At 31.6% G+C, this 18396-nt stretch overlaps 2 protein-coding genes across 2 annotated transcripts in view; one reads left to right on the top strand and one right to left on the bottom strand.

The window, feature by feature from the left end:
- Nucleotides 1-18396, bottom strand: part of LOC127069895 (adenosine deaminase-like protein) — a 58094-nt gene that overhangs the window by 38776 nt on the left and 922 nt on the right. The window contains exons 2-4 of the mRNA XM_051007560.1: nt 17607-17788; nt 17322-17393; nt 16242-16795 (exon numbers count right to left, since the gene is read on the bottom strand). The gene's annotated coding sequence lies outside the window, so the exon portion shown is untranslated. The remainder of the gene's footprint in view (nt 1-16241; nt 16796-17321; nt 17394-17606; nt 17789-18396) is intronic.
- LOC127069908 (ejaculatory bulb-specific protein 3-like) lies at nt 1894-9799 on the top strand. The gene is made up of 3 exons (XM_051007577.1): nt 1894-2513; nt 7808-7994; nt 9479-9799. The coding sequence occupies exons 1-3, from the start codon at nt 2496-2498 to the stop codon at nt 9622-9624; spliced, it is 351 nt and encodes a 116-aa protein (XP_050863534.1). The 5' UTR covers nt 1894-2495; the 3' UTR covers nt 9625-9799.

The following is an 18396-nucleotide window of genomic DNA, read 5'->3' on the forward strand; positions in this document are numbered from 1 at the left end:
ATCATTCTCTAACACGATATTTCTTAACGTCCATCTTCGTTTCATAAAAATATTCATTGACAAAATCAATGAGATACTCCACAGCTGATCTTTTTTTTTATTCGCAGCATTTCGCTATCTTTTCGTTTTATTTTTGATTTTATTTTATTCTACTCTCTTCTTTTCTTTCTATCTCTCTTGATTTTTTTATCTTTCCCTCTCCTTTCTCTCTTTTTCGAATACATACTCTCTTCTCACCATTTCGATGCTGTTATCGTCGCGGACACGCACACGTAGCGGGCAACGAGCCGAGGAGTTGGGTGTGCCGCATCGACCGTCTATTAAATCCGCTAGTTTATCGGCATTTTGCCGCCACTGTCACCTTTTCTTTCTCTCTCTTTCTCACTCTCCAACACTCTCTCTTACTCTCTTTTTCTCTTGGAAAGGAGGGAGAGAAGGAGAGAGAAAAAAAGAGAGAGGGAGAGAGAGTGAAAGCGTAAAAAATGGAAAGTAGCGATTCGACGACGTTGTTGTCCTACGAACTCTTGAAAATTCACTCGCGAGAGATTGCTTTTGTTTTCTCGAGATGTTAAAAAAGAGAAGAAAAGAAAAGGAGAAAAGTGAGAAAAAGAAAGAAACTAACGGAAGAGAGATAAGAATAAAAGAAAAAAGAAGCAAATTGCAGAAAGAGGAAAAAGGAAGGAATGGTGGTTGTTAATTTCGTTAGAGTTTGCCTCGTAACGATGTGGCCTAACGAGAACGACGATGCTTCTTCACCTTCCATGATAAAAATCGAATTACGAAGAGAAAGAAAGAGAAGAGAAGAGAGAGAGAGGGAGAGAGAGAGAGAGAGAAAGAGAGAGATAGAGAGATTATAAACTGTTTTTATAGTTAATGGTCTAAGGAAAAAAAGGAGTTACAAATAAATAATAAATTGGTATTGGATAAAACGTAAAAGAGTGGTTAAAAAAAGATAACGATTAAAAGAGACCTTAACGAAATTTTCAAATGATCATAAAGAATAACAGAGAGAGAGAGAGAGAGAGAGAGAGAGAGAGAGATTGTACATCGTTTTTACAACTGATCAGAAGAAAAAAAAAGATTCATATGCGTGATGTGCCTAGAGATAAAAAATGTATAAATAAATTGAGTATTGAATAATGCAGAAAAGAAAAAATATTGACACAAATGAAAAAAATAAAAGAAAGAAAGAATTGATAGATCTTAAAAAGTACCGACTTATTTTTAAATATATGGGTCGCTATTTGACACGGTACTTTCTAAAAATTATTTCATTCATTACTACATATTTACAATTCGTTTAACTTTCCTTTCAAATAATATATAAACAAAAACAGCCTTTCACTCGACGTTTCTCCGATAATTACCACTTTGACAAATAAACAAACAAACAAACAAAAAATACAGAGAAAAAAATAAATCGAAAAATTTGTTGTTATAGAGATTGATAGTTTGATGTTCGCAAAAAATAATCATGAATTTAAAACAAGATAAAAAAATAAAAAAGGAGATATTTAAAAAAAAGAGAGAGAGAAAGAGACAGAAAACAGAGAATGATATAAAATGAATAATTAAAAAGTATATATATATATATATATATATATATATATATATATAATTTGATATTTGCAAATATCGATCATAAATTCGAAACGAATGAAAAAAAAACATGGAAAAAGAAATAAAGGAAAGAGAAGGATAGACAGAGAGAAAGAGAGAGAGAGAGAGAGAGAGAGAGAGAGAGAGAGAGAGAGAGAGAGAGAGAGGGAGAAAGACATACAGATTATCAATGATGATACATCACTAAACGAAACGTCACTAGCGCATGTGACGTAGACGAGCGATTGCAGCCACTTTCGTATTTATCGAGCAAGAAGGGGAGAAAAGTGGGTGGACGTAGCGTTCAAGCCAGTACGTTCTGAGATTTCACAGTGAAAGGACGTGATCTTAGAGAAAGAAAAAGAGAAAGAGAGAGAGAGAGAGAGAAAGAAAAAATCGAACGAACGAACGAACAAAAAAATATCTAAATCGACGATCCAAAAGAAAAAAAATCCTCACCCTCAAAAGAAAGCAAACAATTAGTCTCGTGTAATCCGAAAAATCCTTAAAAAAAAAGAGAAAAGAGAAAGAAAGAAAGAAAGAAAGAAAGAAATAAGAAGATTAATAAAAGAGCTTGAAGGAGAGACAAATAGACACAAAGAGAATTACGATCGAAGATTGCAATTAATGAATACAAAAATATCGAGGGGCTAAAAAAAGGAAGGAAGTGAAACTAAACTAAACTAAATTAAATTGAATTGAATTGGATTGAATTGAATAAGGAAGAAGGAAAAAAAAAGAAAGAAAGAAAAAGAAAAAAGGAGAAAAAAATAATAGAAGGAAAAAAAAAGGAAACAATTAAGAAGAGAATCGAAACGCGGCGATAATATAAAAGACAAAGACGTTGAAGGAGTTAGAAGAAGAATAGAAGAGGATAGAAGAGAGAGACCTTCGCAATGGGCTTGACAATCAAGGTGGGTGACGGACGGAGCAACAGGTAGAATGCACGTGTGTGTATATGTATGTGTGTATGTGTCTATAAATATATGTGTGTATGTGTGCGTTGAACCGAATATGTGTGTTGAAGCTAGTCGGGTGATTTAAAGTTTCGGCCCACCCCAAGGGACCCTTCCTCTTATTCTCTCTCTCTCTCTCTTTTTCTATCCTCCCTCTCTCTCTCTCTTTCTGTTTTTACTCAAGGGAGGCCACGTTCGAGGGCGATTGTTTCGCTTCGCACGAGAAAATTCGTTTCGTGGTCGTCCTTCCTTTCTTTTTCCTAAGGGATCGATCTTTTCGAGTTAGACTTTTCTCTCTTTTCTTTCTTTTATATATGCATGTACGTACGTACGTGTGTGTGTGTGCACGTGCATATGTCTATGTATATGTGACTTCTCTCTTTTTTCTGTCAAAGAGATATGTAGATTCTTATCTAATCAGTGTGGAATTTATAATACAATATATGCATACTCGTATTGTTTAATAGTATGTATTTAATATTCATTTATTTATACGTGTTTACGGTGTTAATCAAGTAATTAATTTAAAGTTAAATTTATTAAAAAGGAAGAAAGAAATTTGATTGAATAAATTTAATAATAATAAGTGTGTGTGTGTGTGTGTGTGTATCTAAATAAAATTAAATATTTTCAAACATTTTCAATATTTCAAAGTTCATTTTATATAAAACATTTTCGTAGAATTTTATCTCTCTTTTTCTTTTTTATTTTATACAAACACATGCACGCACTCACACGCGCATGTATTTTTTCTAAAATTTACGTAATTACTTATCTAATCAGTTTTGAATTTATATAATTCGTGATACTATAATATTTATTTATTTAGAACGTACGAGTTTCATAAATAAATATGTAATTTCAATAAATAGAATTTAATAATAAATATATCAATAAATTTTCAATAGCGATTCATATTTTTTAAACTTTCTATCGTATACAACATACATACATACATACATACATATATATATTTATTTATTTATTTAGAAACTCGTTGCTTTGAAATCTCGATCGATTCATAAAAACGTAGAAAATATTTTCAAGCACCTTCCAAGTTCCATTCACATTTTCAGAACGTTCCGAGAAAGTAGGACGATAGAAAGACGATAAATATCGTTATTGTATTGTAAAATCGAGAGATCGAAAGTGTTTGCACTTCGAACCGATAGTTCGATTTATCGTTTCAGAAATATACTCTCTTTCTCTCTCTCTCTCTATCTATCTATACGCACGCAAACACACACACACACAAAACGAGAAGAGATAGATGAGCATTCGACGATTGTTTTACGACGAAGGAACGTTGTATACATATACTTATATATTACATACACACACACACACACACACACACACACACACACACACACACACACACATGTATACACACACATACATATAAGAAAGAACAATTTTCTTTTGCTATTCTTTCATAAAGCAAACAATGTAACCAAAGTGCAAGTGTAATAAAACGCTTCTGTCTGTCTCTTTTTCTCGATCGATCGATCGATCGATCGATCCATCCATCGATCTATCTATTTATCTATCTATCTATCTATCTATCTATCTATCTATCTATCTATCCATCTATCTATCTTTTTATCTATGAATTCTTTCAGTGAGAATGAAACTACGTGTGTGTAGTTGATAACATACGTACACCGTAAAAGCATCGTAATGACGTCTCGTTGAAAGTGCACGACACGATCGGTACTTACCCGCATGCACTTTCGTTACGCTTCGTAGAAAATGCCAAGGCAATGTCTGTTGTCGGTACGAAGGCGCGATAACATCGGCACATTTTCTCTCTATTCCATTTTTCATTTAGTTCTAATTCTCGAGAATGTACGCGTGCATGTGTAAGTCTGTGTGTATGTGTGGGTATTTACTTGATAACCTTTTTCTTTTTTTTTCTTGTTTTTTTTTTTTTTACATTCGAGAGTCTTACGAATATGATTCGGTGTAATGAAAAAAAAAAAATAAAAAAAAAAAGAATTAGAGTTTAATCGTGATGTTCATCTGGAAAGAATTAGTACGTGTAAATTTATCCGTATTTATATGTAAAAAATGAAAGAAATTACGATACATTCACGAGATATGGAACAGTTAATATAAAGTAATATTTTCATTCGACGTTACTCAAAGTGTGAACATAAAGTTTCATTCGCATGCGATTATACGATTTTTTGTTTAGGAGAAAAAACAAAAAGAAAGAAAAAATCGAGTCTGTGATTTAAAAATAATTAGGTTCGTGTAAATTTATTCGCGTTTATATTACGAAATTAAGGAAATAACGATACACTATGCGACCGTGGGACAATTAATAAAAAGAGATTTCTAGTCGACGTTGATTTAGAATTTTAGAAAAAGGAGATCTATTAAAAAATTCTTTTCAAACGAAGATCAGCTATTTTATACCAAATAAAAACGTGAAAATTATGAAAATGATGAACGGAAGAAGATGGACGCTTTAAAACTATAGCATTGAAAATTTATAACATCAAAATTAACAATTTTACCGAAAATGAGAATTACTCGAGATCAATTTCTCGAGTATGTGCGTTCACTTGACTTTTTATCTGCAAAACTCACACGAATATGATTTAATGTACAAAAAAAAAAAAACAGAGAGAGCGAGAGAGAGAGAGAAAGAGAGAAACAACCAATAAATCTTCGCGTTGATTTACGATTTTAAAAAGAATTAGAACTGGTAAATGTATTCGCATTAAACAACCTAGAAAATTATGGTGTACGATATAATTGAAAAAAATATCATACAATCAAAAAAAAAAAAAAAAAAGAAAGAAAGAAAGAAAGAAAAGATGAATACTCTCATTCGATACCGATTTACGATTTTATCAAGAACGCGTCCGTCTATTTATTAAAAAATTGGTTTATCAAAATATTTATTAAATAATGTTATACGCCATTAATGACGTTATTACATATAACATGTATTAACAATGTTTGATACATAATATATATCAAATAATGTTAATATACCCGACATATATGATTCGATCAAAGATCGTGAAATACTCTTTCGTTCGACATTAACTTATAATTTTAAAATATAACGAAAATAACGACGCGTAGATTCAACAATATAAAATTTACACGATTCTACGCGTGTCCTCCTTTTATCGATGCATTAAGCAACGATTAAACGATGCAATAACGAGATCGTACCGTCACCTAACGATTTGAATTTTGAATTTTAGCCTGCATATACGCAAATTCGCCTTTTTCTTTTTTCCTAGCAACAATTGCGACGATAACAAAGGAAAAGGTATTATCGTCATCGTGTATACGACGCTTACTGTATAATTCATAGCGTTCGAAGTAGCGCAATAAGAGACGGTTTAAGTTTCGGCACGTCGTGCTTCTCTTACCGGTTGGCCGCGAAACCAACGATCCAAACGATCGCCAACCAGCACAAGCTTTATCGACGATGTCGTAACATTATTATTCATACCTCTTTCGCGATCTCTTGTGCTTGATACGTTCTGTGCCAGGTGAGGAAACATTACTGGAACGGAATATCAAAACGATATGGCTTAAGTATGACGCGATGTTCGACGAACGATCGAAAGGGAACGTACGTTTCACTAACGTTCATTGTCGATTTATATGAATGAATGAATGAATGAATGAACGAATGAATGGATAGATGAGTGGGTGGTTGAGCAAATGAATGAATGTATATTTGTGTGTAGGATAAAATAAGAAACAAAATAGAGAAAGATGGAGAAGAAAAGAGACGGATAGAACAAAAAGAAAGAAAAAGAAAGGAACTTTCGATAATCGATGCGTGATACCGTGAATTAAAGGAAAAAAAAGAAACTTGAAAACTACTTAAACATCGTAGTTTTACGACGTAAACAGAAAGAAAGAAAGAAGTTAAAAGAAGAAGAAGAAGAAGAAGAAGAATAAAACAAAGAAAGAGAAAGAAAGATAGATAGATAAATAGATAGAAAGAAGAAACGAGAGAAAATGCAAATAAGAAGAAGGAATCTCGTTTGAAAGTTGCCCTCGTTTAGGTTGGACCTTTCGAAAGGTCCTTTTCTAATCTTACAATTCTTCCTCTTCGAATCCATCGTCCTTGTTTCTTAGGAACTTGTCTTTTAGACTCTTATTATTATCTCTCTCTCTCTCTCTCTCACTCTCTTTCTCTTTCTCTCGCATAGTCCCTGCATCTTCCTTCTGACGCGTACATTAACTTATTGCGGTAACGTAAGGAAACGAGCTGCTAGCTGCTTCTAGCTCGTTTGATCCTATTATATACATCGTACGAGCTCTAACGATTAAGCTTCGGTCTAACGGCCGAAGAAACGTCCATCTTTCAAAAGCGTCAGCCCTTCCGGAGGGTCGTCGACGTTAGCAGACGTACGTCTTTAAAGCTCTAACAGCAAAAGCTTAAAAGCTCGTCTTCTCTCTCTCTCTCTCTCTCTCCTTGTTAGTTAGTTACTATCTCTATCTCTATCTCTATCTCTCTGTCTTTCTCTCTGTCAGTTATCTACTATCTTCATATATCTATCTATCTCTCTTTCTGTCTCTCCATCTTTGTCTCTTTCACTCCCCGAGTTACCTAATATCTCCATCTCCATCTCTTCTATCCCTATCTCTTTTCCTCTTCCTATCTTTTCTTTTCTTAATCCACCCCCTCTCTTCTCCCTCTTCTTAATCCTCTTTAAGAGTAACAATAATAACATCACTGCATTCCCCACGTATAAAATAGGAACGAAATTACTATTCTTACACGGTACGGATAGAACGAGAGTGAACGAGAAAGGGGAGATAAATGGAAAAGAAAATAAATAAATAAATATACAAGAATAGGGGAGAAAGAGAGAGTGTGTGTGTGTACGCGTGGGTGGCAGAGTTTGACGATACTATTTACTTCGCTTTTCGCATTCAATGGGATATCTTGAATTTGTTTCTTTTTTTCTTTTTTTTTTTATACGTGCTATTTAAACCGTTCGTTTTTTTTTCTTTCTTTCTTTTTTCGAAGCTATAGAAAGTTTGGCACTGTTTTATATCATCTTTTTCACTCGTATCGTCATACGGGAAACTTAGACAAAATTAAATCTAATGATTTTCAATTAATCCGACAATTGCTAATAATTAAAACATTTGGAATATCTCGCAAAATATCAGTATCGTCGATCGTGTACAAACTTGTGAAGGTAAAACGCTTTTTTCCTTTTTTATTTATTTCCTCTTTTTCTTTTGATTTATTCTTTTCGCAGATTATCTTACTTTCCATATGTATATTGATCTCTAACGCGGAATCAAACGACGAACAACAGTCTGGAAGATCTCGTGTCTCTGAAGATCAATTGAACATGGCTTTGAGCGACCAACGTTACTTGAGAAGACAACTGAAGTGTGCTTTGGGCGAGGCACCCTGCGATCCTGTTGGAAGACGCTTGAAAAGTATGTATATGTCGTTTAACAACCAGTGTCAAACGTCTAACTATTTCGAAAATGTTTTCAAACGAAAATGGCTAAACGTTTACTTTTCCCATTGTTAAACGTAAACTCGACTATACAAATACAACAGTTTACGCATCGGATGATGCAAATCGTTTTGAAAGAGAGAGAGAGAGAGAGGGAGCAAGATCGAAAGAGAGAAAGAGAGAGAGAGAGAGAGAGATCCTGAAAATTGTATTTACTCCACGATCAATCGTTTTCCATTATCGAAATTAATTCGATCCTAGTCGATCGAATGATCCTTCCACGTTTCTAATACTACACGCACGCGCGTACATATATATAAATAAATAAATAAATATATATAAAGGATTAGAACTAACGATTAGTAATCACAATTATATAAAATTTATAAAAGTAAAGAGTTCAAAGATTTTTTTTTTTTTTTTCTAATAAACAAATTTCATTCTTAAAGTAAAACTTTTTAAGGCATATTGGTATTGTTCGAGTGTCGAACGATGTTGTTAAGTGGATAGCAATTTTTTCGTTGATGAATTAATTGTTAACGAAATTTAAGGAAGTAAGAAAAATAATTGCAACAAATTGACGAATATGATACACACGCACACGCAGAGATACTAAGTATGTATATTATAATGTTCACATTGATTGCTTCCGTTATTAAAAAGAGATAATGTAGATAGATGGATAGATAGATAGATATAATTATAGTAGATATAGTAGACCTCTCTATAATTTCAAGTCCAGTAGAGAATAAAACAAATTGTTCCGTAAGTAGTCGGAATCGAACGATAATGCAAGATGTAGAACGAGAGATAAAAACGTATTGAAAATTCACGATGCATTAAGCATGGTTAGCCATTCAAGTCACACCGATCGAACGTACTAATTGTACCGGATTAATTATTAAACCGAAATCGTTCGTTCGGTCGTCCATTATACCGACAAGTAAATTCCCAATTTCGATTATCGAGAGAAACGTTAATCCTTCGTTATACGACTACTCTATGTAACGAATAAGAGAGAAAGAGAGAGAGAGAGAGAGAGAGAGAGAGAGAGAGAGAGAGAGAGAGAGAGAGAGAGAGAGAGAGATGAAAAAGAGAGAGACAGAGAGAGAAAGATATAGATAGATACAAGATAGACACCAACAATTTTTAAGTGGCTCGAAAATTCTTAAATTACATTAACGATTAATTAATTCTTTTCGTGGCGTCGTAGGCATCATAGTTTTACAATGAAAAAAAAAAGAAAGAAAAGAAAAGATGAAGAAGATTGACCTAATTAATCTGGAAAAAGAGTAATTGACTTTAAAAATCATCTAAAAACTTTTGCTTCACTTATAAACTTCTTTTTCTTCTTCATCAACTTTGTAGATAAAAAATATACATAAAGAATAAATAAATATAATATTATCTAGTATATATAATAGTATCTAATACAGTTAATATTGTCATTTATATCCACAGGTTTGGCACCACTGGTTTTGAGAGGTTCTTGTCCACAGTGTACCCCAGAGGAGACGCGTCAAATCAAAAAGGTCCTTTCTCACATTCAAAGATCCTTCCCGAAGGAATGGTCGAAGGTTGTACAACAATACGCTGGCGTCTCGTAGTCCTCTATCGCGAATAAGAATTTATACGAGTGTGACAAGGATGAGAAGGACACGGCCGTGATTGAAACAGTGACACAACGATGAAAATAAAGATAAGAGGAGAGAATACGAAAAAAAAGAAAAACAGAACAAGAAAAAAAAAGAAGAAAATTTTTTATAAAGAAAAAAAAAATAACTTGATGGATTAGAACGATTGATCTTAGAAAGTTCTAAAATAATCCGATCGACTTTTTTTTTTTTTAAAAGATAAAAAAGAAATCCTTTGCTTCGCTTTCCTATTTTATTATTATTATTATTATTATTATTATTATTAATATTGTTGGTAATTGTAATAATGATTTAATTAGAATTTGTTCGACAATGAAAAAATCATTATAACGACGGCCTTGAATTCTCATGTTTTGTTACTTTCCTTTCACTTCTCTTTTTTTTCTTTCTGTATTATTATTATTATTATTATTATTATTCTTTTTTTTTTTTTTATTTATTTCGTTCGCCCATACGTTTTCTTTAATAGGGAAGAAAAATAGTATGATAAATAAAAATGATATGAGTATGTATTGTAATCGTGTACTTTCTTCTTACTTTTCTTTTCTTTTAGCTTCGATCGTTTATATTTCAATTATTGTATGTCGAAAAAAAGAAACAAATGTAAAAAAAAATATATATAATAAACGATATAAAAAAGATAAAAAAAAATAATAAAAGCGATTAAAATAAATAAAAAAGATCTTGCTAAACGTTACTATTTATCTATGACTTATTTCCCCGAAGGAAAAATATTTTTTTATTCAATCTCCCGAAAAAATAGCCCGTAGCTTTATGAAATACTATATACTACACACACACACACACACATTTCTTTTTCATGAAAAACATCTCCATCTATCTCTCTTTTTCTCTCTCTCTCTCTCGTTTTTATATTTCTCTTTTTCTCTCTCTCTCTCTCTCTCTCTCTTTTCGTCATTCAGTCTCTCGCTTTCGCGTATATAAAGATGATGCAAAACTTATGCAACGCGAATCTAATACGAAAGACGGATAAATCGAATCGTTAATTAGTTGAAATAATATATTTCTTTTTTGTGAATTTTATCTTCTCTAGAATGACTTCATTATTCTCTATAACAATATATAATATATGAGTGAGATATATTTATGTTCTTATGCGTAATTTAAAATTCCTTTAATATGAATTATACAATCGATTTTAATGCGATCGATTAATTAATCAAAATAATATATATAAACCAATAGATAAGTTTATATATATATATATATATATATATATATATATATATATATATTTCTACAAAATTTTAAGTTCTTTTAATATAAATTATACAATCGATTTTAATGTGCTCAATTAATTAATCAAATTTATATATATATATATATATATATATATATATATATATAGATATCAGAAAATGTGAATTAATCGAGATTATAAGAAAGAGAAGTTGTAAAAAATAAAAGAGGAAAAAAAAAAATAAATAAATAAATAAATAAAAACAAAATAAGAGGAGAAGTAGTATTTTCTCCCAAGTCAATTTCTAATAAAACTTGTGTGTTTTCTTCGATTCCGCACGTTTAAATTGCGTTCGCGATATTAAAGCAACGTATGGCTTCTTCTCTCCTTCTTCTCTTCTCTTCTAACTGCTAGCACAAGAGTAACGTTTTACGTTCGTGTAAGCTTCAACAAATATTTACATGTCGACTGCGGACGATTGAAAAGTTTTATCCGTACACCATACATACATCCGTTAGAATCGCTTTTCGAACGATCCATCTATATATGCCTCTATCACTATTTCGATCTCTCTTTCTCACTTGAAACTTTCAATATGTGTTATCTCCAATATGTGTAAATTTTGGAAGATAAAATATATACGTATATATGTGTAGGTATATTCATTTATTTTATACTTATGTTCAATAATATTTAAATGAAGATTAACGACCATGTACGAATTTTGCGTGAATAAAATACGATTAGGTCAATGATATGCATTTAGTTAGATCAACAATTATGCATACACATGTGCATAAGCTTTTAAGATCCGAAAATAAATATGCATCGTTTAAACGTTCATTATTTATAAGAAAGTAAAATGATTATATAACATACTTTTCATATATATATATATAATAGACGTATTATGTCATATAATTTATATGTAATTGTAGAAAATTGTTTTATCTTTCAAACGATTTTTACTTGTTTCCAATGGAAACTTCAGTAAAGAAAACTTTTCCAATTACCGATAAAGTTAAGAGAAAAAGAAAAAGAAAGAAGTTAAAAGGAAGAGAGAGAGAGAAAGAAGGAGAGAAAGAGAGACACAGAGAGAGAAAGAGAGAGAAGAAAATAAAAATTATAAAAAAATTATTAAGAAACGACGATAATTATGATAGACATTATTAACGAATCTAACTGACGAATTAAATAAAATATAAATCTTCTCTATCCTCGAAATAAAACCTTTCGATAATCGAAAATTAATCAAATTTATCACTAATAATATCATCTCATTCGCTCTCTCTCTCTCTCTCATTTTCTTAACAATTTTACATATTATATTTACAATAAAAATATCCTAGAATTACTTAAGCCCATTCGAACATCCTCTTATTCTTAATCGTCATTCACGTTTAATATTTCTCATTGAAAGTTTATTGGTATATGTCTGCGGTGTGAAAGAGAAAGAGAGAGAGAGAGAGAAAGAGAGAGAGAAAAGGATTTCTTTTCACGCTTGGTTTAAGTATGTATGGTGTTTGTCGTCGTCATAGCTGTCAAGTAGATCTTCACGAAGTACGACGACGATGCCGACGACGACGACGACGACGACGATGACGACGATGACGACAACAACGACGACAGAAACGAACAAGTGGCCTACATCGTTCAATAAAGCCAGTAATCTCGACGCAATCCATGCGATCTCTCCCTCTCTCTTTATCTATCTATCTATCTATCTCAAAGTCCGCTTTGCTATATCTACCATGTCTTTCAACTTGATAATAGACCCTTCGGCCGCCAAACGCAACGAGAGAGCGTTTTCTCACGTCCACTTTGACTCTCTGTACTCTCACTTGACTATAGTGCTATACCACTAACTCTCTCTCTCTCTCTCTCTCTCTTTTTCTAATAGAGATTCGATGCTTAAAGCAACATCCTCGAGTTACCACCAAGAATTTTGTATCACATGTTTCAAGGTATGTATTTTACGTTTCCTATCTCATTTTACTGTACGAGCATTCACTATTCTCTTTCTCTCTCTCTCTCTCTCTTTTTCTTTTTTTCTCTTGAATAAATAAAGAACAAAAAAAAAAAAAGAGAGGAAACGAAAGAGTAAAATAAAAATGAGAGAAAAAATAAAGGATAACGATAGAGATAATCAAAAATGGAGAAACGAGTAAAGAAATAAATAAATAAATAAATAAATAAATAAATAAATAAATAAATAAATAAATAAAATGAAACAAAAAGACAAAGAGAGAGAGAGAGAGAGAGAGAGAGAGAGAGAGTGAGAAAATAATATGAAATCGATCAATTTTATAGAAAAAAACAAGCTCGAAAGATTTCCAAGTTCGATACGATAATTCCGTCCAGGTTGCACTATATATTTTTTATGGTTAAGAGTCGCAACACGTATAGACATACATACACGCAAATACACATACATATATTATACATGCATACATACAAACATACATACATACATACATACATACATATATACATAGATGCAGAAAAGCATGGGAGTGCAATAAAAATAAAACATTTTCACAAATTCGTTACACGCAGTTCCATTCGAGGATTGAAAAGAGAAAGAGAGTGAGAGGGTATGTTGTATGTGGGTGGGGTATGAAGGGGAGAAGGGAGACAGGGGGATAGGGGGATAGGGTCCAGGGAAAATTGAATTTTCAGATACTAAGGGAAAATCGCATTTCCTTCAAAAATCCACACACACTTTTGAAAACTATCGATCGTAATGTCGTATCGTCGAGAGTTGGTGTGTTAGAAGCACAGCGTTACGACCGAATTTTGCACGCGATTCGGATATGTCAAGAGAGAGAGAGAGAGAGAGAGAGAGAAAGAGAAAGAGAAAGAGAGAGAGAGAGAGAATGAGAGAAATGGTTCGCTACGTTTTTCCAAGGACATTCTTGTTCCTAGAGTTATAGCTCGTACGACGACTGACGGTGTCACGTGATCTTTCCCGTGAGTTTGAAAATACGAGCAAGAGAAAAGAGAGAGAGAGAGAGAGAGAGAGAGAGAGAGAGAACGATAGAAAATTATCGAGAAAAATGTGATAAAATTTTCTTAGACTATCTAGATAAAAAAAGAAAAGATTACAGAAAAATTTTATTATGTGCCAATCATGAAGATTGACGCGTAAATTTCTATTGGTAATACCTCCGATAATACACGAAAGTCAAATTTTTACGTAATTTTTTTAATGCGACTTTTATACCCTTTCAAGTCATATAAAGAAGAAAAAAGAAAGACAAAAGAAAGAAAGAACAAGTTCATAAAAATTGTTGAATTCGTTAGAAAAATTTTTTCCCTATTCAATGAAACTTCTTTTCTCTTATATTCTTTTCTATATACACACACACACACACACACGGAGTGTAAAAAAAGGATAATATGGAGTAAAAAGTACAATCATTTATACAAAATACATTCTTCAAATTATATATAATATTTTTTATAAAGATAAACGCTACTGAGTTCTAGTACATTAAAAATCAGAGTTAATACCTAACAAAAAAAAAAAAAAAGAAAGAAAGAGAAAAAGAGAGAGAGAAAACGTGAAAATGCCTTTCTCTCGCTCGTAGAAAAGCATGCAATGGCGTACCACAGGCAGCATTGAAATCCAAAATTCTATCTGACGAAACGATCGATGTTTATGTATAATATACATCTATATATGTATATATATATATGTATGTACGTATGTATATATGTGTATTTGGAATGAGATCGGAGATTCTCGTGCCTCCTTCTCCTATTCGTTGATGATTGACGGTGTAAAGGTATAAGATGAGGATAGATCAGGAGAATTTCTCCCGTCGGATAGAAATTTTCTCTCAAAGAAAGAGAGAGAGAGGGGGGGGAGAGAAAGAGAGATAGAGATAGAGATAGATGGCAACGGCATCTTAGAAAATAGGTACGCATAGGGTACGTTCGTACGCGTCAATATTTTCTTCGAGCAGTACCATCAACGACGTTTTCCACGCAAACATTGACTCTTCTTGATTGATACGCGATAATATGCTCTTCGTCTGGGCAATACAAATATTGAATCACTTGGTGAGAGAAATTCAACTCCTTGTTTCTCTCGATTGACTACGATGACGATGACGATGACGACGTATACGATTATCCTAACCAAATCGATAATAAATGAAAAGAAAAAAGGTAAAAAATAGAAAGTATAACAGGTCTTGCAGTACAAAATCAACTTTTTCCACGAATCAAATTCACCCTTTTGCAAATCGCATTAAACCACCGTCTCCCACCCCCACATTCGCAAATAAAATTTGCCCCCTTTGCAAAACAAATTCGACTGTTTGCTAATCAAATTTTTCCAACGAAATTCGATTTTTTTTTTCATTTTCTTTTCTCTTTCTTTAGCTTTTTGTTTTATTCTTTTTTTCTTTTGCTTCAAGATTTCGAAATCAAAATAATATCGAATGTAAATTTATTGTTTGGAAATTCCATACACGCGCATTCATGTACACATATATAAGCTTTGAAATAACAGTACTAATTTATCTTGAAGGAAAAAAAGAAAAAGAATAAAATCAATCGGTGAAATATGGGAATTCAGGTTTTATATATGATATTAAATAAGCTTCTCAGTTGAAGAATTTTTACAAAGGTCCGTCCTAATCAATTAATAAATTCATATTGCGTGTCACTTATAATCCAGGATCTACCAATCACGAATCATTTTCTTGTCTATTATATATATATATAACGTATTCAATATCCCACATGTAGATAGAAATAACTTTTTTATATATATAAAACTACGGTAAAAAAACATATTATATTTTCCATACACTTTCGACGAAGTAAAATGATAAAATTTCTGACTTTTAAATTAAAGTTATGAGAAACGAGACGAAACGAAACGAGGCGAGACGAGACGAGACGAGACGAGACGAGACGAGACGAAACGAAACGAAACGAAACGAAACGAAACGAACATAAAATATTCGTAATTAGATATTTTTAATTACTACTATTATTATTATTGTTGTTCTTGTGGTCGTTGTTATTATTATTACTATTATTATTAATACTTAATTAATTAATTAAAACAAGACCTTGTATATCCCGTGCTAATATAAACAAGTACACAATAGAGACAAACAATGAAAAATGTATACGCGTATGTAGTACTATTAAAAATGTACTTTACTCGTGAATCAAAAAAAAGAGGAGTAACTCGCACGTGCTCATCAATAATTTATTTGGAAATAAACAAAAAAAAAAAAAGAAAAGAAAAGAGAAAGAAAATTTACAAACATGTAAACTCTCCGATTCGAAACTTTCGTCTACCGCATGATTGAATATCATCGTAAGGGAGTTAAATTTGTTCACTTACTAATTTAGAAGCTCTCTGATGGCTCCAAAACACTCGTTCACGTTGTAACTCGAAATTAAAGGAGAGGTTGTGATTCGTATCAGCTCAAATATGTGACGTAGTTGGAGGAACATCAAGCATTCGTTGAAATTGTTTCTGGATATTGATGTTAGATCTTCAATGATGCACTTTGACTCTAAACACGCGATAATTATTTACTAACTAACGAGACGACACTGAATTTAATTATAAAATCTCTGCTATTATATACGTACATGTATATGTACGATCTGTCTGACAACTGAAATAAATAAAAATATAAAAAAAGGAGAGACAGAGAGAGAGAGAGAGAGAGAAAGAAAAAGAAAACTTTATACGAGAGAGAACATTGTGACTCTATGACCGCTTTGCGCGCAGTCAATACAAGCCCGCATACTTCTAAAAATCAATTTAAATCGCGACACACCGGACAAAGTGAAATTAACGAACAAACACTGACTCTACTTCACGATTCTTCTTTTATTTTTTCGAAACAATGCACGATTGCGATTCACGCAACGAATGCGATCTGTGATCTGAAAAAGAAAAAAATAAAATATAAACAAAAAAAAAAGTAAAAGGAAACAGAAAAAAATAAAAAATGAACAGAGAAAACCAAATAAATCCTTGTGGTTATAATATAGAGAAAGAATTGTTTCATTAAAAAAAAATAAAAAAAAAATAAATAAAATAAAAGGATTTACTAATTAACATCTAATTTACTTTGATTAAATTAAAATCAACGATTTGACATTCTGCTTGAACGTTCAACGATGATATAATTACAATGAATAAGATTATATTATTACAAATTACATTAATAATTCTAGTAGAATAGACAAATGATATAGATAATAATAATTAAAATATAAGTGATTCTAATTCCATTCTCTTATGACATGTATATCAAGTAAATTATATTTCATGATATTAAATATTTATATAAGTAATCTAAATTATAGTTTATGATCATACATTCAATATATGTGTCAATTAAGTAAAATATAAAGAGACACAATTTAACACTAGTAAGAATGGATATATAAAAATAACAACACTCACCATTATGAAGACATTACGCAGACAAGAGAGAACAAATTGAAGAGACAAGGAAGACACTGCGTAGAATATTTTCTGAAAAATATTAATAACACATATATAAGTTCACTTATTTTACAATAAATACACACACACACACACACACACACACATACTTTCAATAAAATAATAATTATGATTTTATTATATTAAAAACAACTATAACGCAATAATTAATCGTATATGATATATTAAAATAGAGATAAATTTTTATTAGAATGGTCAAGTGAAGAAAACAATATTACTAACCTATGTATCTACATATATATATATATATATATATATATATATATATGTGTGTTACAGAAAATTCGTGGCTGTGTCACCTCCAGATATCGTATTACTCTGAGGAGGTTAACCCCCAGTCTCTCAACTGTAAAGCCAAATGCTCGACTGTATTCTGTTTACATTCTCTCGTGAAAACGAATTTCCTGGAACAGGACAAACGAAACAGTACAATATAGGTACACTACAGTGTAGTAGAAAGAAAGAGAGAGAGAGAGAGAGAGAGAGAGAGAGAGAGAGAGAGATAGTTCGTTGGCACACTTAACCTAAACGTTAAAATTTAATGTTATAATTTACTTTGAACTTTTCAACATATATTTACACTCACTCGTACATATCTATTATACACGAAAGTACGAAAGGAGTATATAGAGTAAAATAAAACAATCTTCATACGTACTGTGCCTGTGTTATAGGTTATAAATTATAATTATACATTTGTACGAGTATTATGTATAAGTTATAAATTATACACATTCCAATGTATAATTATAATTTATCAATCTAACTAATGAAAGAACATTATTAATATCGAACAATTATATACGCATCGAATAGTATATACTTAACAGAATGAATAAAAATTTCCAAGAGTGATATTAAAAATCGATCGCTCATTTTTTTCTTCATCTTGAAATTGCGTCATTACTAACCTAAAATTTTTTATTTACCCGTCTAGGAACTTTTCGTTCACTCCCGATCGATGTATATTCATACGAATTAAAAATGACAACGTTCAAGTAATAAAATATAT

This window comes from Vespula vulgaris, chromosome 17 (assembly GCF_905475345.1).
Source record: "Vespula vulgaris chromosome 17, iyVesVulg1.1, whole genome shotgun sequence".
Taxonomy (NCBI): Eukaryota; Metazoa; Arthropoda; class Insecta; order Hymenoptera; family Vespidae; genus Vespula; species Vespula vulgaris.